Below are 27,524 nucleotides of genomic sequence, written 5' to 3' on the forward strand. Positions count from 1 at the left end.
ATTGATCCTTAGTAAAAATATTCTCACGAAGTTTTTACTTTCTTTTAGCACAATTCAAGCAAGAAAAATATTTTGATTTGAACGTCACTAGTCTTAAGTTGATTAATTAACATAATTCTCACGGAGTGTTATTAATTGGTTATTTCTTAGCGAGCAAAATATAATTTTATTAGAAATAAGAAATTATTCTTTAAAGAAATAAATGTAGAAATTGAGATTTTATCATAGTAATATTATCAAGTGAATTCAATGATTCCCAACTCTTTTTTAAAATTATAAATCTTTCAAAAGTTGTTTGTTTTGTTTAAGTAATTAGCAAGTTTTAAACCTCACTCACATTTTTCATCAATTTGATTTTCTCAAATAGTAGTTAAAATATTACAAGTCTGTAGCATAGATTATCCAGTCTCTGTGGGATGATATCTTAAACTATACTAGAATTTGACAGAGTACGAGCAAGAAATTTCAATTCACATTGGCCTCGTCAGGGTGTGTTATGGAGATTTGTATTAAATCACCACTATTATCCTTAGCTCCACGGTGGGCGCCAAACTGTTTACCCCATAAATGAATAACAATTAAATTTGTATGCGGTTTAAAGGATACGTGGTTTAATTCAATACGAATAATTAAGAACAACAGGTAAATGAGTTAAAGATGAAATAAATTATCAAACCAATCGCAATGTAGTGACCAAGCCTGATCTTAGATTGAACAGTGGGATTCATCCTCGATTGCACCCTCGTTGCAAGCTCGGTCGCTAGTGAAGAAAAGAACAAATGAATAATGCCTTAAATAATAGCTAGAAGACAAAAGTAAACTTTCATAGCTTTGATTTGCATGTCACAATGTGTCAGAATAAAGACATACTTCCCCTTTGTATAGTAGGGGAATTTCAGTCCTAGTTCAAGTCTAAAAAAGGTAAAAATCTACTTTTCCGATAAATGTTGATCTAGAGTTGACACTGAACGGGATTCACACTGTAATATCCGGTTGAGGGTGAATATTATGGCCCCCTGCTCGTCATGCGTATTCGTTCACTGCATCCCCCGAGATCCAGAAGCTATACTTGGCTCGGGTCTGTCAACTCACCGTGTCCGATCTCAGATACATCGTTCATTCCTCTTAGGTTTCTATACGAGTGGCTCTTGGGCCTCGATTATAATCACTTCGAGCCACGCTTCCCCTTTGTTCCTTCATCGGGGAATCAGGAAAAACTTTGCCCCCGATTTCACCCATACACACTATAGTTATTACATTATTTATATTATCTTTATATCGTCAAATGATCCAATAAATTTGGTTTACCAGATTACTTGTGGCTTAATCTAGTAAGCTTGACCTAATAATTGAATTATAAATTAAATATTTATAATGAAAACAAGAGTTTAACTTTTTACATTGACAATATAAACTAAAGGCATACAACGGATTGACGAAACATTTAGTCTTTCTCTCTATTATCCTTTCACTATATGACGACATCAATAGGACAACTACCACACACATAAGATATGTCATGGGCCACTTTCCAGCCTCGCCCCATTACCCCTTGGACGCGCCTCGTGGCGTCCTGGCAAGCCTCCCAATGCTTAGTTCCATGGTTGGCCCCGTGGTATTGGCAGCTCCAAGTGACAAGCACGCATGTGCCTCTGTCGCCCCACCGATAATCCACACCAGCACCCAGCGGGTGGCAAGTGCCAACAGTGTCGCGCACACAGACAATACCGCGCGCACAGACCATCATGTTGCCAATAGTGCCGCACGCACAGACAATGTCGCACGCACAGATCTTGATCCATATGCCAGTGCCCAACCACATGCAGATACAAATAGTGTCGCGCGCGCCGACAGCACCGCGCGCACAGACCCTGATGCTCAATACAAAGCTGCTACCAACAGACTTGTTTCTACCGTGTAGAAGGCTAAGTCCTTTTCATTGTAATTATAGAGTAGTTTTACTTCATTTTCTTTCAGTGTGCTTCTACAGCTTTTATAGGTCAAGTCAAGTAACTTTGGTTTATCTTTTTTAAGCATTATTAAGGGGGATCAAGCATTCAAGCAAGCAAACATTTCTCTGTACTGGTGTCTCTCCACCCGACACCGTGTAGTCTTTTGTAATAGCTTTCATTCATTAATGCAATCAGCTTTCATTCTCAATTGCTCATTTCAATTCTCTCATTTGCTCACGACATTGATTTTTCCGTACGGTACTGACAATATCGTCTAGCGTACGGAGGGGACGTCAGTTGGCGGACAGCAACTGCACTGACATCGGTTGCTTAGCCTTACGTCGCACTTCCAAGGAATCTTAGGAAGGTGCCGCATAACAGTTGGTATCATAGCCTAGGCTTGACATCGGGCGAGGGAACATATTGCCAATACTACCATTTCTGACCATGGTGAATTATGGGGAACGCCTCATGACCCTAGAAGATACGGTTGACGTATTACGGACCATCGTGGATACGGTTCCGGATCTAAGAACCAGCCTAGTGCAAAGGTTGGATGACCTGGACTGCAGAATGCGGCAGGCCGAAGTTGACATAGCAAACATCAGTCGCGACTCTTAGGAAGACCGACAAATGGCAGTCGTAGAGGCAGCCGAAATTCATGGCAAATTCGAGGACCTCCAATAGGAGCGTGCCGAGGATTTAGCCCATCGGGAACTAGAGGCAGACAAAATGACTGCCATACAGCAAACCATAGAAAACTTGATAGGCCATCTCAATATTGTCAATGTTGCCCTTCAAGGCCTGCTTAGAGGAGGCTAAACCAAATCATGGGTTCCATGAACATCTCCCCTGTGCCACAAAAGCTGAAAATTCCGGAACCAAAGCCATACAACGGAGCTCGGGATGCTAAAGAAGTGGAGAATTTCATCTTTGACATCGAATAGTACTTCGATGTCGTAGGAAAATTGGACGAAGCCAAAAAAGTAGCAACTGCTGCCATATATCTTCATGGTGAAGCTAAACTCTATTGGCGAGTGAAATACGAAGCCATCAGGGCCGGGGAAAATACTCTCAACACATGGGTAGAACTAAAGGCAGCCATACTCCTGCAGTTCTTCCCCAAAAATGTGGAATACAATGCACGGAGAAAGCTGCATGAACTCCGTCTGACCAGGTCAGTGCGGGACTACGTGCGTGAATTTTCCGCACTCATGCTAAACATACGGGATATGGGGGACAAAGACAAACTGTTCGCATTCATAGAAGGTTTGAAACCTCATGCTCGTATGGAACTGCAAAGACAACAGGTAGATACCCTACCCAAGGCCATTCAAGCTGTTGAGTGCCTTAGGGATTATCAGTTGGAAACTCAGAAGGATAGGCCCCAGCCGCCTGTCCGAGGGGGATACAATGGGAGCCAACCTAGCAATGGTGGCCCCAACAGAAACGGAGGAGATCGAGGTGCATCCAAATACAAGACACCTTCCTCAAGCACTGCATCAGTCAACAACAATCATGGGAGGAAGCCCCCATCAGAATGCCGGCATTGCAGCGGGGGACATTGGAACAATCAATGCCCCAATACACAAATCAATTCTCAACAAACTGTTGATGATGACAAGTCAGATACCGACGACTCAGACGGCACCGATCCAGTACGTGCCTTCAATGCAATTGTTAGCTCCATCCTTGAAACCTTAGCGGGAACCAGTGCTGGTAACCCTAAGAAGAACGCATGCCCAATCGCCAAGAAAGGGAAATAGAAGGCGGATGAGAGGCCTCCTACCATACAAGAGAGGACCTTAATGTTCGTCAAAATGAGAGTAAACGGCAGACCCATTCGGCCAATGATAGACACGGGTGCTACCCACAACTACTTGGCCTCAACTCAGGTGCAGCGCCTCGGCCTAGTTGTGCAAAAGAGTAGGGGCCGTGTCAAGGCTATCAACTCACCACCCCAGCCAGTGGGTAGAATAGCCAAAGAAGTGCCAATGAAGCTTGGCCCATACAAGGGAAGATTCAACCTACGCATAACTATCATCGATGACTTCGAATTGATAGTGGGATTGGAATTCCTTAGGCAAACCAACACCATACCGGTACCATATGCCAACATGCTCCTGATGATGGGATACAACAGGGTCAAACCTCGCATCATACCATGCATACCCATAAAGATCTCGGCCATGCAGTCAAAAAATAGAGTCAAAAGACATGAACCTATGGTTCCGGATACCCTCAACATCAAGAATCAACAACCATATCATCGGCGTCAAACGACTGATGGCGCCCCTCAGTGTGTGAAGACTTGTCAAGCATGCCAGAAGGACAAGTCAGATCGCTCAGCACAAGCGAAACTCTTGGAGCCGCTACCTGTCCCACAGAGACCCTGGGAAAGCATTTCCCTGAATTTCATCACAAGATTACCCAAGGTCGAAGATCTTGCAACCATCTTGGTTATAGTAGACCAGTTTTCCAAGTATGCTACCTTCATAGTAGCCCCACAGAACATATCGGCAGAAGATACAACTCGACTCTTCTTCTCTCATATTTTCAAATATTGGGGCCTACCCAAAGACATCACTAGTGACAGCGACTCACGCTTCACTGGAAAATTTTGGACCCATATCTTCAGGTGCCTCGGATCCAAACTGAGTCATAACTCAAACTTTCATCAACAAGCAGATGGCCAAACAGAACGGTTCAATGACATGCTGGAGGAATATCTCTGCTACTTTGCAACTGGATCCCAGAAGAATTGGGTGAAGCTTCTGGATGCTGCTCAACTGTGTTTCAATTCACAAAAGTGCTCCAGTACAAACAAAAGTGCTTTTGAAATTGTTACCGGACAGCAACAGCTACTCCCAGAGACAGTGAATGCACTAAACATGCCAAAATCGCCTCGAGCTGCCAGTTTCTCAAAGGAATGGGAGCAAACTTTGGAGAGAGTGCATAGCTATCTTGTCAAAGCCTAAGAGAGGGAAAAGAGGTATGCCAAACAAAACTTTCGCTTTGTCCAACATCAAGCAGGAGACAAAGTGATGCTAAGAATCCCAAAGCGATACTTGTTTGCAGCGAGGACCCATGTGATGACCCGATAGGTCATCTTATATTTTGAAACCTAATTCTGTGATCCGAAGCCTTAAAAATCATGTGTTTTCCTTCCTCGATTTGCGTGTGCAGTCCGGACGTCTTTGCGAAAAGCTTTTATGTTAAAAACTAAGAAAAATAAAAAAAATTGCCTTAGAAATTTATTTAAGTTGACTTCGGTCAATGTTTTGAGCAAACGGATCCAGATCCGTGTTTTGACGGTTTTGAGGAGTCCGTATCATAATTTGGAACCTAAGCGCATGCCCGGAATCGAATTCGGAAGTCCCTAGCCCGAGTTATCAATTTTTGTTGAAAATTGAAAGTTTGAAAGATTTATGATATTTAAGAATTGGCTGATGTTTGAATTTATTGATACTGGGTCTGTATTTTGGTTTCGGATCTCGGAACAGGTCCACTATAATATTTATGATTTTTTTGTCGAATTTGGTGAGAAACGGAGTTGATTTGACATGATTCGGACGTTCAGTTGTGAAAATAGAAGTTTTAAAATTTTCTTGAAAATTTCATTTGATTTGGTGTCCGATTCGTAGTTCTAGGCGTTATTTTGATATTTTAGTTATGCGAGTGAGTTCGTATGATGATTTGGTACATGGGTGCATGTTTGGTATGGAGCCCCGAGGGCTCAGGTGAGTTTCGGATAGGCTACGGGTGTTTTGAAACTTAGAAAAAAATCTGATTTTTGGCTTCATCTGTTATCTGGTGTTTCCTTCATCACGTTCGCGGAGGTACTCTTGCGAAAACGAAAGGTAAAATGGGGCGGAATGATTTTCTTCTACGCGAACGCAGTAGCTAGGTCACGAACGCGGGGCAGTGGAGGATTACCCTTCGCGAACGCGACCAGCTTCTCGTGAACGCGAAGGTTGAAGGACCTAGGGAGGGGACACTCGTTCTTCTACGCGAACGCGAGCACTGGCTCGCGAACGCGGAGGCTAGGGGAGACAGCCTTCGCGAATGCTAAAGCCATTTGGGCTGCTGCACATCGCGAACGCGGCAGGCCCTTCGCGAACGCGAAGAAGGCCTGACGCCCAGACCTTAAAACATTTCAAAAACGGGATTTTACCCATTTTTCATAAACTCTCCATTAGAGCTCGGCCTAGGTGCGATTTTTAAGGGAAAATTCAACACCAATTCATAGTTTTGTACTCTTTAACTCATTTTTTTCCATTTCTATCATCACCCATTAAATTCCTAGCCCTAATCTTTGTTCTTTCATGGTAGAAAACTATGGATTTAGGAAGAATTGGGGGGTTTTGGAAGTTGGGGATTTAGACATCAATTTGGGATCGGATTCTGAAACTAATTATATAATCGGGCTCGGGGGTGAACGGGTGAATGGATTTTGGTCCAAACCTCAGGTTTTGATCAAGCGGGCCTGGGGTTGATTTTTGACTTTTTGGGGAAAAGTTTGGGGAATCTAAATTTATGCATTGTAATTGATTTCTTTAGCAATATTTGATATTATTGAGTCGTTTGTGGATAGATACGAGTAGTTTAGAGGTGGATTCTAGAGGAAAACAGTAATTGAGCATTGAGTGGCCATTGGAGCGAGGTAAGTGTCATGGTTAACCTTGACTTGAGGGAATAGGACTTGTTTGTCTATTTGCTACATGTTTAAATGTTGGGGAACAACGTATATGTAAGGTAATGAGTACTTATGCGTTGTAGTCGGGTTAAAGCATGCAGGCGGGGCTTGGTTTCTTGCAATTATAGCTTCCTTTGTTCATGTTATCCATGTTTAGACTAGTATTGTTAAATTGATCGTTCTTATCATGTTTACGGATCTTCTAGTGATAATTGAGTATTGATCCCGAAGTTGAGGTTGATATTGTAGAACCAAATGTTGAAGTAATGCTTGTACTTGTTATTCTATCTCCCTGTTGTTATTTGTTTATTGCATTATGGTAAGGGAGAGTGTTAATGCACGAAGGGTGATGTTGTGCCATATTGTGAGTGTTAATGCACGAAGGGTGATGTCGTGCCATATTGTGAGTGTTAATGCACGAAGGTTGATGTCGTGCCATATTGTGAGTGTTAATGCACGAAGGGCGATGTCGTGCCATATTGTGAGTGTTAATGCACGAAGGGTGATGTCGTGCCATATTGTGAGTGTTAATGCACGAAGGGTGATATCATGCCATATTGTGAGTGTTAATGCACGAAGGGTGATGTCGTGCCATGTTATGAGAGTTAATGCACGAAGGGTGATGCCGTACCGTTTCTATTAATTTTATGGTGAGGTTGAGAGTAAAAGCACGAAGGGTGATGCCGTATATTTTTTCTTTACTATGTTTACTTTTCCTTATTGGTTTATATTATATTGGCTGTTCAAGTTACCATTCCGATGTAGTTCTCTATCTCGTATTTTCCTCAGTATGTTCCCCCTCCCAATAGTACATGTTTAGCTGTTATTTGTACATATACAGTTAAATTGTACAGGTTTGTTATGTATGTATCTTGTCATAGCCTCAGCACTATTTCGTCGAGGTTAGGCTCAACATTTACAAGTACATGGGGTCGGTTGTACTGATACTGCACTCTGCACTTTCTGTGCAGATTTTGGTACTGGTCCCAGCTGATCGAGAGGCGTAGCAGCTCGGACTGGTTCATCGGAGACTCAAGGTAGATCTGTTAGTGTTCGCAGACCTTGAAGTCCCCGTCTATCTTCTCTGGGTTTTTTTATTGTTTCTTTCATTCAAACAGTTGTATTTCTTTCAGACTTTTACTTGTAGTAAATCCTAGAAGTTCGTGAATTGTGACTCCAGATCCGAGTGGTAGTAATTAATGAAGTTTTTATATTATTCCGCACTCGCTGTATTTCATTTTTGCTTCCTTGCTGTTATTTACTGAAATGAATAAGGATTGGCTTAATAATTCTCTAACGTCGGCTTTCCTAGCAAGTGGAATGTTAGGCGCCATCACGGTCCCGACGGTGGGAATTCTGGGTCGTGACAACCCATGAACCTCGCCTATTGCAAAAATATATCGGACCCTTGTCAATTGAAAGACGCATTGGGAAAGCCACATACCAGGTGAATACTCCATCTTGGTAGAAAATCCATCCAGTCTTCCATGTCAGCCGTCTGAAATCACTTCGCAAAGACATGGAGCATCATTCACAAAGCCACATCACAAGATCGAGGGGAACAGACCTCCAAGCCAACAAAAGCCTGATCAATCATCATCTTGCAGGTAAGACTCTGAGGACATCGCCAACTCAGGTGGGGGAGAATGTCATGGGCCACTTTCCATTCTCGCCCCATGACCCCTTGGACACGTCCCATGGCGTCCTGACAAGCCTCCCAATGCCTAGCGCCATGGTCGGCCCCGTGGTCTTGGCAGCGCCAAGTGACAAGCGTGCATGTGCCTCTGTCGCCTCACCGATAATCCTCGCCAGCGCCCACCAGCTGGCAAGTGCCAACAGTGTCGCGCGCACAGACCTTCATGTGGCCAACAGTGCCGCGCGCACAGATCCTGATCCAAGTGCCAGCACCCAGCCGCAGGCATACAAGGAGTGTTGCGCGCGCCGACAGCACCGCGCGCGCAGACCCTGATGCTCAAGACAAAGTTGCTGCCAACAGACTTATTTCTACCTTGTAGAAGACTAAATCCTTTTCATTGTAAATATAGAGTAGTTTTATTTCATGTACTTCCATTATGTTTCTCTAGCTTAGTTAGGTCAAGTTTTGTAACTTTGGTTTTTTAAGCACTATTAGGGAGGATCAAGCAATCAAACATTCAAGCAAGCAAACATTTCTCTGTACTGTGTCTCTCCCCCTTGACATCGCGTAGCCTTTTGTAATGTCTTTCATTCATTAATGCAATCAAGATTTCATTCTCAATTCTCATTTTAGCTTCCACAATTGCTCTTGATATTGGCTTTTCCGTACAACACTGACAATCTCGTCTAGCGTACGGAGGGGACCTCAATTGGCGGACAACAACTGTACTGACATCGATTGCTTAGCCTTACGTCGCCCTTCCAAGGAATCTCGGGAAGGCGCCGCGTAACAGATATTATGAATTATTTAACTTATACTATGATTAATTCCTAATTTTTAATATTTTTCTCATTTCAGAAATAAGATTTATATGTTCATATTAAGTTCATAACATATTGAAAAAAGAGAAAAATATTATGATATTAGAAAAAAGTAAAAATGTAAATACATAAAAGTTAATAATTTAGAGGGTAAAATAGGTAACTAAGAAGTTTTATCGAAATAGGAGGATGAGAATGTCTACTGTGCAAAGTTGGAGGATGACTTTGATCTTTAGAGTTTTTCAAGGTTACTCTTGGCCGAATCTAACGGAATTTTCTTATCAGCAGACCAACTCTGTTCAAGAGCAAATTGGCCTTCTTCGTTTTCGGCATTTCTATATTCTGAAATAGTTCGCCAATTCAGTGCTTTATTTGTCGAGTCAATCTTCCTGGAGAAGACTTGAAAAGGATTTCCCGAGCATGGTTGAGATCAATGTGAAAATCAGAGCCCGGATCACCAGCTAAGGCCCCTAAATGACCGCTCAGTGATAAAGGAGGTAGGGGTGCAGAGACAGCCAGGAGGTTTGCCTAGAAGCAGCCACCCTTGAAAGAGTGCGTAATAGCTCACTGATCGAGCGCTCTTGCGCCGAAGATGAACGGGGCTAAGCGATCCTAGCCTCATCAAATTGAGCATAGCTTGAATGTTATACTAGACACATTAAGCACATGATATACATAATTAATCGAATATGAATTATCACACTTATAATTGAGCTCTCATGTTTATGAACTATTATTAAACCTAGAACGTTTAAACACACAAATAAAATATTTATAAAGCTTAATTTGTTAAATTACACTGGCCGTTTAAAAGCTCTTTATGCTGTCATTATACATAATTAGTTAATTTAAGAAAAGTGTGACATCCAATATCTAGACAATTTTCTGTGGTTTTGAACTTTCAAACTTCCTCCCGATCGCCTATATCTCTAGACTCTAGTCATCCATGAAAGTGCATTGGATTATGAAATACACTAGTCCAATTTGCACCAAACATGATACAATCAGTTTTGGTAACAATCACGTACTCTCTATATTTAAATAGAAAAAAATTTGAAGTGGTTTGCTTTTCTTTTACTCCTCCTTATCCTAATGCCTCACGTCTATACTCAATTGTATTAAATATCTTTAACTATATTTTCAGTTGAATAATTCTTTCCTCCACTGTAACAAAAATGTTACTACTTCTATACATAGATTATACTTGACTACTTGTAGATTATAAAATATGCAACTAATTGCGAAGACTTGAACCCCAACGTATATGCCAAATATTCTATATACTACCAAACTTTCCGCTCTCTATGTATAAAACCCAAATGTAAAAAATCGTGGCAACTTATTCCATTCTTACCATCTCCATTGAAGATCTCTTCTCCTCTTTCTCCATCTCCATAGTTAGGATAATCTGCACAATTATCAATGACAAAATCTATTATTTTGCAAAGTTCTACAGGTATCAACCATGCCTGCAGGTCTTGTTATAGGTCACATAATCTTTCTTTATACCCTAGTTTTAGCTTGAAAGTCTTGAAATTATACAAGGATCTAAGCAGCTTTGGAGGTCAGCATGATAGCTTGTCATTTCTCGGATCCGGAAAAGGACTTTTAACTAGTGACAAAATTAAGAGGTAAACATCTTGGTTTTTGCTACTAATAACTAATATTTGTGAACATATTTCTTTTAGACAACATGATCGACTTTACGTCCGCCTTTCTTCTTCATTTTCGATATAGGAAGTTTGTGGTGAGCAGTAATGGTCAACCAGGAGGTCCCTTGCCTTCTCCGCCTCCTTCAAATCCCTTGTAAGTTTGACATTTATCGACAGACGAATAGATTATTATTTAGAATCAGTCAATTCAAAATTAATGTAATATTGTATGTACTATCTACATTTTAATTTGTTTTGCATATGTATATATAGTTTGAGTTGGAAATTTGAACTCACAAAACCCAACCTAAATCCGTCTCTTCATTTATCAGATCCTCTACAAAAATTAATAAAAAAGAATGTATACATTCAACTGCTCTAATTTAGTGCTTCTAATAATCACTATACTTTTTCTGAGCATTGTTGCAGTAATGGCTGGCTTATAGGAATTCTGCTATCAATAATTTTACCCTTCTTCCGCAACAAATGGGGGTCACTATTGCAACTTAAAAGTAAGATTTCATGAGTTACTTACACATATTGCTGATTTCAATTGTATTTCCTTAAAATTCAAGATTAATTTAAGAAGATAGAAATTAAGGGGTCTTTTCATGTATATTAAAAGGTTTAATTTGCTAATTATACAGATAAGGTGGAAGATGTAATAGAAACAGTAGAAGAAGTAGTAGAGGAGGTGGAGAATGTGGCTGAGGAAGTAGACAAAGTGGCTGAAGAAATTGGGAAAGATTTGCCAGAAGGCCAACTCAAAGATACTCTCAAAGCTGTGGAAAATTTCTCAGAAGAAACAGCCAAGTTTGCTCATGCAGCTGGAGATATTATTGATAAGGTTTATCTAATTAACTCACTTTATGATTTCTTAGTTAATTAAACACCTTCATTCCCAACTAGTACGTAATTTATTATTCTTATGTTTTACTTTTAAATTTCAAAGTTTGGTTACCTGTTCAAATTAAAATGGGATTTTTTAAAATCTGGCGACTGACTTGACTATGCATTAAAAAAAATAAAAAACAAGCTACTACTCCACGTACTTTGAAAATTTGCCTCAAATACTTTAATAACTCAGTCATAAAATTAATATTGTTGACTTTTAAGAATTGAAAGATACTAATCTTTCTGCAAAGTCGGATTGATATTTTTATAATTTTCCTTAATCTCTTTTCCTCCAAAAAATAAAACTTATACAGCTTATGCAGTCTGACTAAACAATACAGCTTTAAAGTTCATATATAATTGTTAACCTCATCTTCGCTATAAAAAGAAAATACCAATTTCATCAACTATGACTTGAATAAGATTATTATACTAATTTTTCTTGTTCCTTATTGATGTGGAGACTAACATTCTCTTCTCCTTGTCCAGCAAGAGAAAAGGAACATGACCAAGAAAATATGTTTTCTTTTGAAATTTCCTTTCCTAACTCCAGCTGCTTCACAAAAATTAATCCTGTATCAAATAAAGTTAATTTCGTCCATGGGTGGATTTAAATTATATACACAAACGCTGTAAAGATATTTTACACTATCACTAAATTTTAACCTCTTATACGAGTTTATTACTCAGCTTTTCAGATTAATGCAAAATGCAAATAACAAAAACGTTTTTCTTAAGCTCTTTTCTATATAAGACTAATCAAACTTATACACGCTATCGTAGTCTGACCAGACAATTGCTTTAACAAAATTCATTCATAATTTTGTTAGTCTCGTCTTCGCATTCAATAAATGGCAATTGTTTATCAACTATGACTTGAACAATAGATTATTGTGCTAATTTTCCTTGTTCCTTACTGTAGAACACTAACGTAACATCCACTTCAGCTTGTCCAGCAAGAGATGAGGAAATAACCAAGAAAATATATTTTCTTTTTTAAAATTCCTTTTTTAACGCTACCTACGTTAATAAAATCCCGTATAAAATTAAATAAAGTCAATTTTGTGTACAGGAGGAAGAATAAAGTATAATACGTACATTTTATTTATATGCAGGTACAAGACGTGGAGCTTATAGCTGAGAAGAGAGTGAAGTCGTCGGTCGAATCCGTCACAGATGAAGTCAATAAGTCTACAATATCTAAAATAGATATAAACTCGAAGAAATAACTCAATTAAAATATAGGATAATCTGCGACCAAATCCTTGTGTAAGTAACTCCATATATTCCCATGTACTTCATGATCACATTAAGATTTATTTTGCTTTGTTTATGTTCCATCAATCTTTTTCTTTTTCTTATTTATTTTCCTTCCTTGGTTTCTTATTGGTTTTCCTCAATTTCAATTTGTTTTTGGTGAAGAAAAAAACTTATTAATCTCCACGAACAGGTACAACATTCTCAGCTACTTACAATCTGCCTTTCCTATTCTATGCTTCATATAAAACTTTTCTAATATCTATAACATGTAATCAATGAACTCTCTAATTCAAACTAAGTGTGTTGCTCAGCCATTCCCTTTCGTTGTTGCCCTGCTTCATGTTGAGGAATATTCTTCTCCGCATTTTACACTCTTGATTTATCTGTTCAATCACAAATTCAGGTCGTGGTAATTTGAATTCCCAATAAGTCAGGTTTCTTGCTTTTCAAATACGATAGACTAGTGCTGTCATAGTTGCAATGACAAGAGCCCTGCAACTTTTACCTTTAGTGCTCCTTGCTAACCTCCTCCATATTCCATTTATGTCTCTTTGTTGCACTTCACTCCCTGTCCAGCTGAGTATACCTTGTAGGCAGATCTGGGAGAATGTACATTCAATAGACAGATGTTCTATGGTCTCTATATTGGTACCACACATTACACACTTGTATCTTGACTAATGCCCAACCTATATAGTCTATCTTTTGTTAGTAGTGGTTTATGCATCACCAACCAGCAGATGAAACTGTGTTTTGTCATATTTCCTCTGCTCCATATCCATCTTCAATTTCAATTTGTTTTCCTCAAGTCCGATCGATATTATAATTATCATTAACGTAGTCATGTTTGCTTTTTCATGAAACAATTTCCATCATGGCCCTTGACCCTTGAGAGACTAATTTTGTAGTAATCATTTCATTTCATAGCTTAAAAATGAAGAAGCTTCGCTAATTTTGTACTATTAGCTTGCCTCCACGACGAGTGTATAGTGTAAAGAAATCCTTGAGAGACTAATTTTGTAGTAATCATTTCATTTCATAGCTTAAAAATGAAGAAGCTTCGCTAATTTTGTACTATTAGCTCGCCGCCACAACGAGTGTATAGTGTAAAGAAATTCTTAAAATATCATGTCACTTAAAAGAAAAGTGTGGTTTATATAACCTTAAAAGTAAGACTTAATACATGTTATAACAAGTACTGTAAAGTTTCTTTACACTACTATGTATTTAAGTTAAGGCTTTTTATATAAATATGCCAGACTTGCAAACTATTATGCGACCCTAAATAATCGTGCGAAGCATACAACGAAATCTGACAAATTCGACAGTTTCGCCGAAAGTTTCTAAGTAATGTAATCAAATATCTCTATAATAATTTTGTTTATTTCGGATATGTTTGGTTGTTATAGTATCATAAAGATCAAATGTTATAACATAGCATGAAATATTAGTTTCAAAAAAAACTTAATTTTTTATAGTAAAGTATTATTATAGAGAACGGAAATGGGTCAAAAATACCCCTCTACTATACTAAAAGGATCATTAATACCCTCCGTTATATTATCTGTTCACTACTGCCCCTTACATTATAGAACAGGTACAAAAATACTCTTCCTCCGTTAAGGTCTCCAACATGTCCAAAATCATCCCACATGGCCTAATATTTTGCTGAGGTGGATGCCACGTCACGTGCCACATTACCCCAAACCTCATTTTACCCCTTCCCCTGCTTCTTCTTCAAACTACTACCTTCTACTTCCCCCAACCACCACAATCACTATCACCACAACCCTCCATCAGATGCCCCATCCTTAGTGATCCATTAAGTTTTTCAATCTACTTTTCCTTTTGTTGGCTAAACTAGACACAAGTTGATGACTAACCATAGTTAGCTTGTATACTTAACTGTAGAGTGTATAGTTAGGTTGTTAAATGTATGGTTTGGTAGTTAGAAGTTAGTTATGGTTAAGTTATTAGATGATAGTTATTTACTGTATATATACAGTACACAGGGAATAGAAACTAATGGATTCCATTTTCATTTCTCTCGATCGTGTGAATACTGCCATAAGTTCAAGATAAGTCAGGTCCAATGTGAATACTGCCATTGCAAGGGACATACCAAAGAGAATTGCTACAAACTCATAGGGTATCCACCTGACTTCAAGACCAAAAGGAAAGGGCCTGCATCTACCCCTGACATGTATGCCAATGGTTCCTCTGGTGTAGACTTTACTGCAGGGGATACTACCCACAGGAACACTCAACCACATTTTGCACTCACTCAAACCAATGATTCCTATCAACAGAACAAAGGACGATACTCTTGTGTTTATCCACAACAGCCAATTGCCTATCCACGTCAGCAGACTCCTAATTTTGGACCCCTCCTCAGTCTAATTCAACTCCTGCTTTCTTTACTAAAGAACAGTATCAACAAATTCTTCATATATTGTCAAAGAGGAATGAGGAAGCTCCAGGATCATCTAGTAGGTTGGTTGCAACAAGTAATCTGATTGCCTTAATAACCAAATTTATCAATAAGAACTGGATCATAGACACTGGTGCTTCAAATCATATGACCTCTAGAATTGACATGCTTAATTCACATAGTTCAATTAACAAAGCAAATAAAATTACTGTTCACTTACCAAATGGAGAGATGGTGTCTGACTCTCATAAAGGGGAAGTTATTGTCCTTAAATATCACATTATATCGAATGTGATGTACATACCAGACTTTAAGTACAAGTTGTTGTCAGTGTCTCAACTCACCAAGGAGCTTCAGTGCTTTGTTGCCTTCTTCTCTGACTTCTGTATTTTTCAGGTTCTCTACAGTGGTCAGGTGAAGGGGATTGGTAAGGAGAATCATGGACTGTATATTCTACAAGGAAAAGGTTTTTAGAACTCCTCAACACAGTCTGCTAGGATATGTCTCAACACAGTTGGTGTTTCTTCTAGTTCTGAGCCTAGTTCTAGCTCTAGTACTATTGATAGTTCTAGTTCCTACTCATATAGTAATCTGTGGCATAATAGGTTGGGCCATGCTCCTGTAAATATAATAAAAAGACTCAATGTAATCAGTGATGTGAATGCATATACTCATGAACATTTTTCTGTGTGTCCCTTAGTTAAGCAATCCAAACTGTCTTTTCCTCTAAGTAATTCAACTACTAAGTCTATGTTTGAATTGGTTCATTGTGATATTTGGGGACCCTACAGGGTGCCAACTTATGATAGAAAGGATTTTTTTGTTACTCTAGTTGATGACTACTCTAGATATACTTTGATATTTCTTATTAACTCCAAGTCTGAAGTTGTAGTAGTGTTGAGAGACTTCTTAGTTAAAGCAAAAAATATGTTCTCTACTGATGTAAAATACTTGAGAACTGATAATGGAAGTGAGTTATTTAGCAATGAATTTACATCTTTGTTAACCACTCTTGGGATCATGCATCAGAATTCTTGTGTATACACTCCACAGCAGAATGGAGTTGTGGAAAGAAAGCACAGAACAATACTAGAGATGGCAAGGTCTCTCAAATTTAAATCTTCTATTCCTCTATGATTCTGGGGTGAGTGTGTCACTACAACTGTCTATCATTTCCTTTTAAGGTAATTGGGTACAAGACTCCTTTTGAGATACTTTATTTGCATCCTCCTTCACTGCAGCAATTAAGAGTCTTTGGGTGTCTGTGTTATGCATCCAGTCTTAAAGTGCATGACAAGTTTTCACCTAGAGCAATCCCAGCAGTTCTCATGGAGTATTCATCCACTCATAAGGGATATATCCTCTATGATCTATCCTCAAAAACCTTCCTCTTCAACATGAATATTACATTTGAAGAAGACATATATCCCTTTAAGAGCATTAAACAAGTTAGCAATCCAATGTTTCTTGTGTTGGAGTTTGTTCCTTCTGCTTTTAACACCTCATTTACCCCACTATAGCTCCTCACAATGTGACACAACCCTCTCCAGCAGTCTCAGAAAATGACAGAGTGTCTGATCACTTACATCTTCCAAACATAATTGAAATTCCAACTACAAGTGAAGCTCGTGTAGCTGATTCTCTAAGTACATAAGAACTCAGAAAGTCCTCTAGAACTAGTAGATCTCCTCTTTGGTTGCAGGACTATGTATTTCAGTCCAAAGGGTCTAAATGTACCTATCCAATCTCAGCTCAAGTGACACACTCATATATATCTTCATCTTACTGTCAAGCTCTATCAACTTATTCTGCATGTACTGAACCTCAATCATTCTTAGAGGCAGTCAAAGATCCTCAATGGATGGATGCCATGAAAGTTGAGATAGTAGCATTAGAAGACAACCACACCTGGAGTATTGTGGATCTGCCTCTTGGAAAGAAACCTATTGCCAGCAGATAGATATTCAAGATTAATCTTAAATCCTCAAGGGAGATAGAGAGGTTTAAATCCAGGATGGTAGCCAAAGGGAAGGCTTAGACTATAGTGAAACCTTTTTACTAGTAGCTAAGATGGTGACAGTTAGATCCATTTTTGCCCTTGCAGCTTCAAAGCAGTGGCTTATGTATCAAATGGATGTGCATAATTCCTTCCTCAATGGTGATCTCCTAAAGGAAGTCTATATGGTCATTCCTGAAGGATTTGCTAGACATGGAGAGAATCATAAGGTCTGCAAACTACACAAATCTCTATGGTCTCAAACAAGCTCCTAGATAGTGGAATTTGAAACTTACTGAAGCTCTGGTGTTTATGGGATTTGAACAAAGTCACTATGACTATTCCCTATTCACCAAGAAGGTTGCACGTGATGTATTAATAATTTTGGTGTATGTGGATGATCTATTGGTTACTGAAAGTAATCCAAGTCTGATCAATAACATTATGTGCAAACTGCAGCAGAGGTTCAAGATGAAATATCTGGGGTAGTTAAAGTTCTTCCTGGGCATTGAACTTGCAAGATCAAATAAAGGCATCTTTATGTGTCAAAAAAAGTATGCTCTTGAGCTAATTACTGAGGCAAGCCTAGGAGGTGCTAAGACAGCTGGTACTCCACTAGAATTGAACCAAAAACTTACATCAGTGAAGTATGATGAGTGTATCAAACACAAGGAATCAAGTAGGGATAAGCAGCTTGAAGATCCCAGCAGCTATTAGAGATTGGTGGGGAGACTATTGTATCTAATTATGACTAGACCTGATATTGCTTTTGCAGTACATGTATTAAGTCAATACATGGACTCTCCTAAAGTATCTCACATGGAAGCATCCTTAAGGGTAGTGAGGTATATCAAAGAAGCTCTTGGTCTGGGGTTGATCATGCCTACAGGAGATACTGAGCAATTCACTGCCTACTATGACTCCGACTGGGGAACATGTGTAGAAACAAGAAGATCAAGTCATTGGGTACCTAGTTAAGTTTGGGAAATCTTTGATATCCTGGAAATTTAATAAGTAGAATACTGCCTCAAGAAGTTCTGCAGAATCTGAGTTTAGAAGCATGGCTGCTTGTGCAATAGAAATCGTATGAATGGTAGGCGTGTTTAATGAACTTGGAGTCAATATTCAGATGCTAGTAAAGATGATATCAGACATCAAAGCTGCAATACAAATAGCAGTTAATCCCATATTCCATAAGAGGACAAAGCACATTGACATAGACTGTCACTTTGTGAAAGAAAAAATCAGTCAAAGAATGTTACAAACTGAACATATACCTATTGAAGATCAATTGGAAGACTTTTTTACCAAGAGTTTAGTAAAGGCACATCATGATCATTTGCTGAACCAGCTTGGATTTGACAATTTGTTTAAAGCATCAGCTTGAGGGGGGGTGTTGGCTAAACTAGACACCAAGTCGGCCATAGTGATCTGGGAGTCCCGTGTGGAAGGGCTCTCGCTCAATAGATCAAAGGTACGTCGGGGATAACAGGCTGGTGACTCCCTCTTTTTTGTTAATTTAGGTGACGTAGTCTTATCCGATGAATGGAAGTGAGAAGGCGGAAAAGGTCGTAAAGGGCTAAGCTAAGGGAGGTTGGCATTCCGAAGTCAAGTGAGCTTTTCTCACACCGCATAGGGTGGAGGTAGCGAGACTAAGCGCAATTTCAGGAAGAGTTGGACCCTTGCCTCTAGGCTTCCTTCTACCCTTATGCTAAAGGACAGAAAAAAACAATTTCTTTCTTTATATTATTTTATTATTTGGAATAATGATAAAGGTCGAACCTTGCTAAAGAGTGGCTTTTGATGACTAACCATAGTTAAATTGTACACTTAACTGTAGAGTGTATAGTTAGGTTGTTAAATGTATGGTTTGGTAGTTAGAAGTTAGTTATGGTTAGGTTGTTAGATGGTAGTTATTTGCTGTATATATATACACAGTACACAGGGAATAGAAACTAATGGATTCCATTTTTATTTCTCTCGATCGGTTCTTGTTGGGTTTAAAAGATTGGTGTATGGGAAATGGAGGGAAGAAAGTGGAGGGAAAGTGAGCTCCCTTTTTGCTTTGGAAAGAGTAAGTATCCCTCATTGTTGGTGGAAAAAAGGTGAATGTGTCTATATTGAGAAAGCACTTTCTTTGATGTTAAATGGGTTAAAAAGAAAGTAAGTCTCGCGTCGTCTTCGTCATCGCTCGCTCGGCTCGGCTTCGACTTCGGATTGGATTTGGTCAACGATTGATTGATTAATCTTTTTGGACAAAAATATTTTTAATTAATTAATTAATTAATAAAAATTCTACCCGGAATAACCTAGGACCCGCGACCCTGTCTTTTTCTTTCCCGGATTATGTTAAATCCTTTTTCCCTGAATATTTCAAACGGGAAATGTTCCCACCTGTTCCAACAGCCATGGCTGTTTCTGAAAGGTTGTAAACCTTTTCAGAAACAATGCCAGAAAATGGCTATAAATATGCCTTGATCCAAAAATCTTTCCTAACGAAATTTCGTGAGCTTCTTCTCCTTCTTCTGCACAATTAAAATTCCAGTGTGGTTTACGGCCTTCGAGTGGTTCGCTGTTTCACCAGCGTTTTTGGTACCAACACTCTGGTGAGTTAAATCATTCTATCCTCGGAGGATAATATTCCAGCACCTCGGGTACTTGAGGGGAATAATTTCCTTAAGGACACACTATGCATTCAGTGGGCTTGATTTTATTCCGAAATTACATTTCAGATTCAGCTTCATTATTTTGACATTCTGTTGCTGCTACTTTTCTGTTTCTTCTTCTATTTCAGAAAGTTTACTATTTCATTATTTATTATAGTAATACAGATTGTATAACAATCTTAAGGAAATTACTTTTTATATTGTTGTTTGTATTTTTTTTTTTTGGAGATTAAAACCTGCGTGGTTTTCTACTCCTTCTGAATTTTACTATTTCTAATTTGAAGATATAAAAACTTTATCGAAGTATTAAAATTCAGAAACAATTTGAAGAACATAAAAACTTTATCGTTTTCTGTGAAACAATATATAAAAACTTTAATTTTTATTTATTAAACGTACTATTTATCATTAATTACAGTACTGTTTACTGTTCTATTTTTTTGCCATTAAATGAACTATTCTATTGTTGACAGTGAGAAATGGCAATTAATAATGGAAATCTTTCTGCGACTGTTGTGGCAATGACGATAGCCTTGTCAAGCCAAACTGTTGTGCCACCGGCAGAGAAATCAGGAAACTTTTCTGGAGCCAACTTCAAAGGATGGAAGCAAAGAGTGTTTACTGACTTACCATGCTTGGTATGCAGAAGTTCACCAGTGAAGACCCCCTAGTGCATGTCGCCGACATGCCAGACAATGAGAAGTTTATGATTGTTGAGGCATGGAAACAGGAAGAATTTCTTTGCAAAGGTTACATCCTAAGTGCTTTGAAGAATGACTTGTACAATGTCTACAGTGCTATGAAAGCTTCAAAAGAATTATTGGACGCACTTGAGAAGAAGTACAAGACTGAAGATGCATGCTTGAAAAAGTTTGTGGTTGTCAAGTTTCTAGACTATAAAATGATAGACAGCAAAATCGTGGAACCCAAGTTGAAGAGATTCAACTTATTTTTCACGACCTTATTGTTGAAGGTATGGTAGTGAATGAAGCATTTCAAGTGGCTGCAATGATTGAAAAATTGCCTCATACGTGGAGAGATTTCAAAAATTATCTAAAGCACAAGTGCAAAGAAATGAAGTTGGAAGATCTTGTGATTCGTCTCAAGATTGAGGAAGGCAACAAAACAGCCAAGAAGAAGTCTTGTAGAAATTCAACGATTATGGGAGCTAATATCATTAAGGAGACTGCTCCAAAAAGTAAGAAGAGGAAGAGGTCTTCTGGACAGACTAAAGAGCATAACAAGAAAAAATTCAAGGGTAACTGCTATAACTGCGGAAAAGCTGATCAAAAAGCCCCTGATTGTCGTCTCCCGAAAAAGGATAAGAAAAAAGGACAGGACAACATAGTGGAGAAGAATGATGACATTGATGATCTATGTGCAATGCTTCCGGAATGCAACCTAGTTGGAAATCCGAAGGAGTGGTGGATTGACTCTGGATCCACTCGACATGTTTGTGTTGTCAAAGAAGCATTTTTGACTTAATCTACTGATGGTCCCGAAGAAGGGTTTTCCATGGAAAATATTGTAACAACCAAGATTGAGGGTCGTGGGAAGATATTCCTAAAGATGACTTCCGGCAAGGTGTTAATGCTCAACAACATCCTTCATGTTCCTATTATTAGAAAAAATTTAGTTTCAACTTCTTTACTTGTTAAGAATGGATTTAAATGTGTATTTGTATCTGACAAAGTTGTTGTAAGCAAGAATAAAATGTATGTTGGAAAGAGCTATCTCGCAGAGGGCCTTTTCAAACTCAATGTAATGGTTGTTGACAGTATTAATAAAATTTCAGATTGTTCTTATTTATTTGAGTCAAATGATTTATGGCATATTCGTTTAGGACATGTCAATTATAAAACATTGCAGAAGTTAATTAATTTAGAAGTATTGCCTAAATTTGAGTGTAATAAATTAAAATATCAAATATGTGTTGAATACAAGTTTGTAAATATCCTTATAAGTCTATTGAAAGGAATTCAAATCCTTCAGACTTAATTCATACTCACATTTGTGATATGAAGTCGACACCATCTCGAGGTGGGAAAAAGTATTTTATTACTTTTATTGACGACTGCACTCGATATTGTTATGTATATTTGCTTAATAGTAAGGATGAAGCAATTAAAGCATTTAAGCAATACAAGAATGAAGTGGAGAATCAATTGAATAAAAAGATCAAAATGATTAGAAGTGATAGGGGTGGAGAATATGAATCTCCGTTTGCAGAAATATGTTCAGAATATGGAATTATCCATCAAACTACTGCGCCCTACACACCTCAATCCAATGAAATTGCGGAAAAGAAAAAATCGGTCATTAAAGGAAATAATGAATTCTTTACTAATAAGTTTCGGATTACCGCAGAGTTTGTGGGGGGAAGCTATCCTTACAGCTAACCGAATACTCAACAGAGTACCGCACAACAAAACGCAATCTATTCCATATGAAAAATGGAAAGAAAACAAACCCAACTTGAAATATTTCAAAGTGTGGGGGTGTTTAGCAAAGGTACAAGTACATTTACCCAAAAGGGGAAAAATTGAACCAAAAACTATGGATTGTGTTTTCATTGGATATGCTACAAATAGTAAAGCATGTCAGTTTTGGTTCATAAATCTAATAATCCTGAAATTCATATTAATACGGTAATTGAATTACTGAATTCTTTGAAAGCATATATCCGTATAAAACTGAATGCGAGTCATTAAGTGAAAGACCTAAACGACCACGCGAAGAACCAAAGGAAAATACTCCAAATGAAGAAGATCGAAGGCGTAGCAAACGTCAAAGAACATCTACTTCCTTTGGACCAGATTTTGTGACATTCTTGCTTGAAAATGAGCCTCAAACTTTCAAAGCAGTTATGTCATCTTCTGATTCATCATTTTGGAAAGAGACAGTCAATAGTGAGATTCAATCAATTTTGGATAACCATATGTGGGAATTGGTTGATCTTCCTCCATGAAATAAGCCTTTAGGTTCGAAATGGATCTTTAAACGGAAAATGAAAGCTGATGGCACTATTGACAAATATAAGGCAAGATTTGTTGTCAAAGGTTATGGATAAAAGGAAGTCCTTAATTACTTTGACACTTACTCACCAGTAACGAGGATAACATATATTAGGGTATTAGTGGCATTGGCTTGCGTGTATGGTCTTGAAATCCATCAAATGGATGTTAAAATAGATTTCTTAAATGGAGAATTGGAGAAAGAGATTTACATGAAACAACTTGAGGGTTTTGTGGTTCCGGGTAAAGAAAAAAAAATGTGCAAACTTATTAAGTCGCGTTATGGACTTAAACAAGCACCCAAATAATGGAATGCCAAATTTGACCAAACAATGTTGGCAAGGGGGTTTAAAATCAACGAGTGTGAAAAATGTGTTTACATTAAAAACACTCTAGGTCATGAAGTCATTATTTGTTTATATGTTAATGACATGTTGATAATGAGCAACAACATGGAAGGTATAAATGCTACTAAGTGTATGCTATCTAAAAATTCGACATGAAGGACTTAGGAGTTGCTAATGTGATATTAGGAATCATAATTTACAAGACTCCACGAGGTCTAGCATTATCACGGTTAGGGGTGTTCATGGTTCGGTTTGGATCGGTTTTTCCCTAAAAATAAATCAAACCAAGTAAGTCGGTTCTTCAAATATTGAAACCAAACCAAACCAATTAAGTCGGTTTTTAATCGATTCGGTTTTTGTCAGTTTTTTTATTTTTTCAGTTTTTTTCTTAAATATGAGACATACACTACCAAACACATATTCCGAAGACTATATTTTCAACGTAACACTATTAAACCAATTGATCTTTGAGAAATCTATCATTTACCAAGATATATTGATGATAATTTAATCAACTAGTGATGAATAATTTAAGTACTCAATTAAAAATCGATTATTTTTAACATAAAATAAATTCTTGTACTTAACAAAATAAAACTACCAACCAAACTAGAATGTAAAGGCAAAGAGTTAGATTATTATAATAGCAAAAAACTAGACTAAAAATATAAACGACTAATATGTACCATAAAATTTTAGAAACTTTATATAAAAATATACATATATATATATATATAGGTGTAATAATAAATTTAAATAATAATAAATTTAAATAGCTACTTCTATAGTCGGTTTGGTTCGGTTATTTTTTTATTAAAACCAAAACCAAACCAAATTTGATCAGTTTTTAAAATTCAAAATCAAAACCAAACCAAACCTAAAAAGTATCGGATTTTTTGGTAGGTTTGGTTCGATTTTTGGTTTGGTTCAGTTTTTCGGGTTATTATGAACACCCCTAATCACAGTCTCACTATATTGAAAAAGTACTTGACAAGTTCAAGTATTTGAATTTCAAAATTGCCAAGACTCCAATTGACGTGAGTTATGCATTTCAAAAGAATGAAGGTGAAAGTGACTCACAACTGGTTATGCAAGAGTATTGGGAAATTTGATGTATATCATGAATTGTACACGACCATATATAGCATGTGCTATTAGCAAACTGAGTCGGTTTACAAGTAATCCCAATCAAATACATTGGATGGCAATGAAATGAGTTTTGGGATATTTGAAACATACCCAAGATTATGCTTTGCATTATAACAAATATCCCTCCGAGGGATATAGTGATGCAAATTGGATTACCAGATCATCTGAAGTTAAATTCACAAATGGATATGTTTTCACAATTGGGGGTGGAGTGGTGTCTTGGAAATCATCCAAACAAACGTGCATCGCCCGTTCTACAATGAAATCTGAATTCATAACTTTAGATAAGGCCGGTGAAGAAGCTGAATGGCTCCGAAATTTCTTGGAAGATATTCCATTTTGGCCCAAACCTTTGACACCTATATGTATACATTGTGATAGTCAAGCGGCAATAGGCAGGGCAGGGAGCGTTATATATAACGGAAAATCTCGTCACATATGACGGAAACACAATACTGTTAGGCAACTACTCTCTAGTGGTGTTATCATGATTGACTTCATAAAGTCAAGAGATAACGTGTCGGATCCACTTACAAAAAGCTTATTTAGAGAGGCAGTTGAAAGATCATCGAAGAAAATAGGATTAAGGCCTAGGACAAGTCATCATGGCAATAACTCTACCTAGTAGACTGGAGATCGCAAGAGCTAGGTTCAAAGAGATCAAACAAAGCTATGATTGACGGTTCAACATTGTCAAATAACTCAACTCATTCTCGTGATGAAGACAATGTTCAGAAATCAGGGTAAAGCATTAAGGCTTTTTGATGAGTTAATAAAGCTTAAAGTTTTTTAATGATTTGCTAAGGCTAGCAGGAAATGAACAGATAGTGTGTCTATAGGATTACACGTTTAGAAATCACCTATGTGAGTGTGAAGTGTAAGCTGCTTCGAGGGGCACTCATGAAACCAGGCGGTGTTCATGGATAAAACGAACACAACCGTGAGAACCATAGGTGGTTAAGGGTTGATTGTGTGACTTATATTGTCTAGGTATACAACAAAGCTCGACGGTTCAAAGATATCAAATCTACCGATTGATCGAGTATATCCGATATAAGTTCACTACGAAAAGTTCAAAGAGAAACCTACTTATCCAGATGCAATTAATCCTTGCATGTAAATCACACACTCGTTCGTGCATTCCTTTGTCTTATAGTCATTCCCCATTCATGTGGGGGATTTTTGTATAAAAGATTGGTGAATGGAAAATGGAGGGAAGGAAGTGGAGGGAAAGGGAGCCCCATTTTGCTTTGGAAAGAGCAAGTGTCCCTCATAGATGGTGGAAAGAAAAAGGAATGTGTTTATATTGAGAAAGCACTTCCTTTGGTGTTGGAAAGAAAGTAAGCCCCGCGACGTCGTCACTCGCTCGCTCGGCTCGGCTTCGGCTTCGGATTTGGTCAAAGATTGATTATTTAATTAATTAACGAAAATTTAACCCGAAATAACCCAAGACCCGCGACCCGATCTGTATCTTTTCCAGATTATTTTAAATCCTTTTTCCCGAAATATTTCAAACGAGAAACGTTCCCACCTGTTCCAACAACCATGGCCATTTCTGAAATGTTGCAAACCTTTTCAGAAACAGTGCCAGAAAATGGCTATAAATATACCTTGATCCTAGAATTTTCTTACGAAATTTTCTAAGCTTCTTCTCTATCTTCTACACAACTAATATTTCAGTGTGGTTTACAGCCTTCGAGTGGTTCGCTGTTTCACCGACGGTTTTGGTACCAACACTCTGGTCAGTTAAATCGTTCTATCATGAGAGGATAATATTCCAGCACCTCGGGTACTTGAGGGGAATAATTTCCTTAAGGACACGCTGTGCATTCAGTGGGCTCGATTTTATTCCGAAATTATATTTCAGATTCAGCTTCATTATTTGTACATTTTGTTGCTGTTACTTTTCTGTTTCTTCTTTAATTTTAAAAAATTTATTGTTTCATTATTTATTATAGTAATATAGATTGTCTAGCCGTTCTTCCTCTTTCTCAAATTCTCTCTTCGTCTTGTAAGCTCAACTCTCTCTCTCTCTTTGACAGCCATGGCAGCTAACACCTTTTTTTCCCAAACATTCTTCTTTCGCTATTTTTAGTTTGAGTAGGAGTAGTTAATAGGGAAAAGAAACCTGATTGGATAATAGTAACTAATAAACTACTGGAACTTGATTTCGTAATAATTTAGTTTGAATGTTATTCTCTTGAATATAAATATGTCTTCAGGGGAACATTAAACTTATGATTTAGAGGAAGAAAAATGTATACACTTTAGTGGAAAAGGATAATTTGAAATATTCCTTTTATTAATATTATTTTTGTAAGAGGAACATATTATTGTGAGTTGCAGACTGTCATTTGGAAAGTTTGAGAAATTTAGAGGAAACATGAGCGGGTGGCTTCACCCAATTGCTTAGACTGTTAAGAACATTGCGTTTTTCTCGAAAATGAGAAATAGGAGATTGGAAGAATCTTTTGGCCGAGGATCTCGCAAAATCAATGTGACCAAATAACGCAGGAGAAAAAAATTCCTTCTTTGGGGTTGATAATCCTGTTTCAATATAGTGCGAGAACAATACAAAAGACTAAGGAGAAACGCTATTAGAAATCATGTTATTTAAAATTGATGAAAGAAGAATGTTGAGGAAAAAGAAAAAGAAAGGATCATTGACAAAGTTGATAGACGACTAAGGAGAGGCCCTCTGATGAAGGGCTGTGGTGGTGAGTGTAACTAGGCGATAGGAAGGGCGGCTCAACGGAACTTGTGCTAAAGGCGAAACTGTATTGAAAGACCCTTAAATTTATTTTATAAAAATTCTACATTAATAACAAAATTTACTTTCTAAACAATAAATTAATTATTTAGACAAAAAAAATAGCGAATTAAAAAAAAAAAACTAGGAAGAAAAGCACAAAGAATAAAGTGGTGGATTATCGGATGTTGAGGTCCAGAACTCAAAGTGAAAATTTTGATTTGGCTATCATCACAATCAAGAAAAAGAATAAATGTACAT

General features: G+C 37.8%; 1 protein-coding gene and 1 pseudogene across 1 annotated transcript; both read left to right on the top strand.

Annotated features, from left to right (window-relative positions):
• Positions 1–10,359: 10,359 nt before the first annotated feature.
• On the top strand, positions 10,360–12,989 carry LOC107807736 (uncharacterized). The gene is made up of 5 exons (XM_016632176.2): positions 10,360–10,736; positions 10,843–10,911; positions 11,187–11,269; positions 11,405–11,604; positions 12,767–12,989. The coding sequence occupies exons 1-5, from the start codon at positions 10,528–10,530 to the stop codon at positions 12,878–12,880; spliced, it is 675 nt and encodes a 224-aa protein (XP_016487662.1). The 5' UTR covers positions 10,360–10,527; the 3' UTR covers positions 12,881–12,989.
• Positions 12,990–20,483: 7,494 nt separating this feature from the next.
• Positions 20,484–26,760, top strand: LOC142167087 (uncharacterized; annotated as a pseudogene).
• Positions 26,761–27,524: the final 764 nt, after the last annotated feature.

This window comes from Nicotiana tabacum, chromosome 12 (assembly GCF_000715075.1).
Source record: "Nicotiana tabacum cultivar K326 chromosome 12, ASM71507v2, whole genome shotgun sequence".
NCBI lineage: Eukaryota > Viridiplantae > Streptophyta > Magnoliopsida > Solanales > Solanaceae > Nicotiana > Nicotiana tabacum.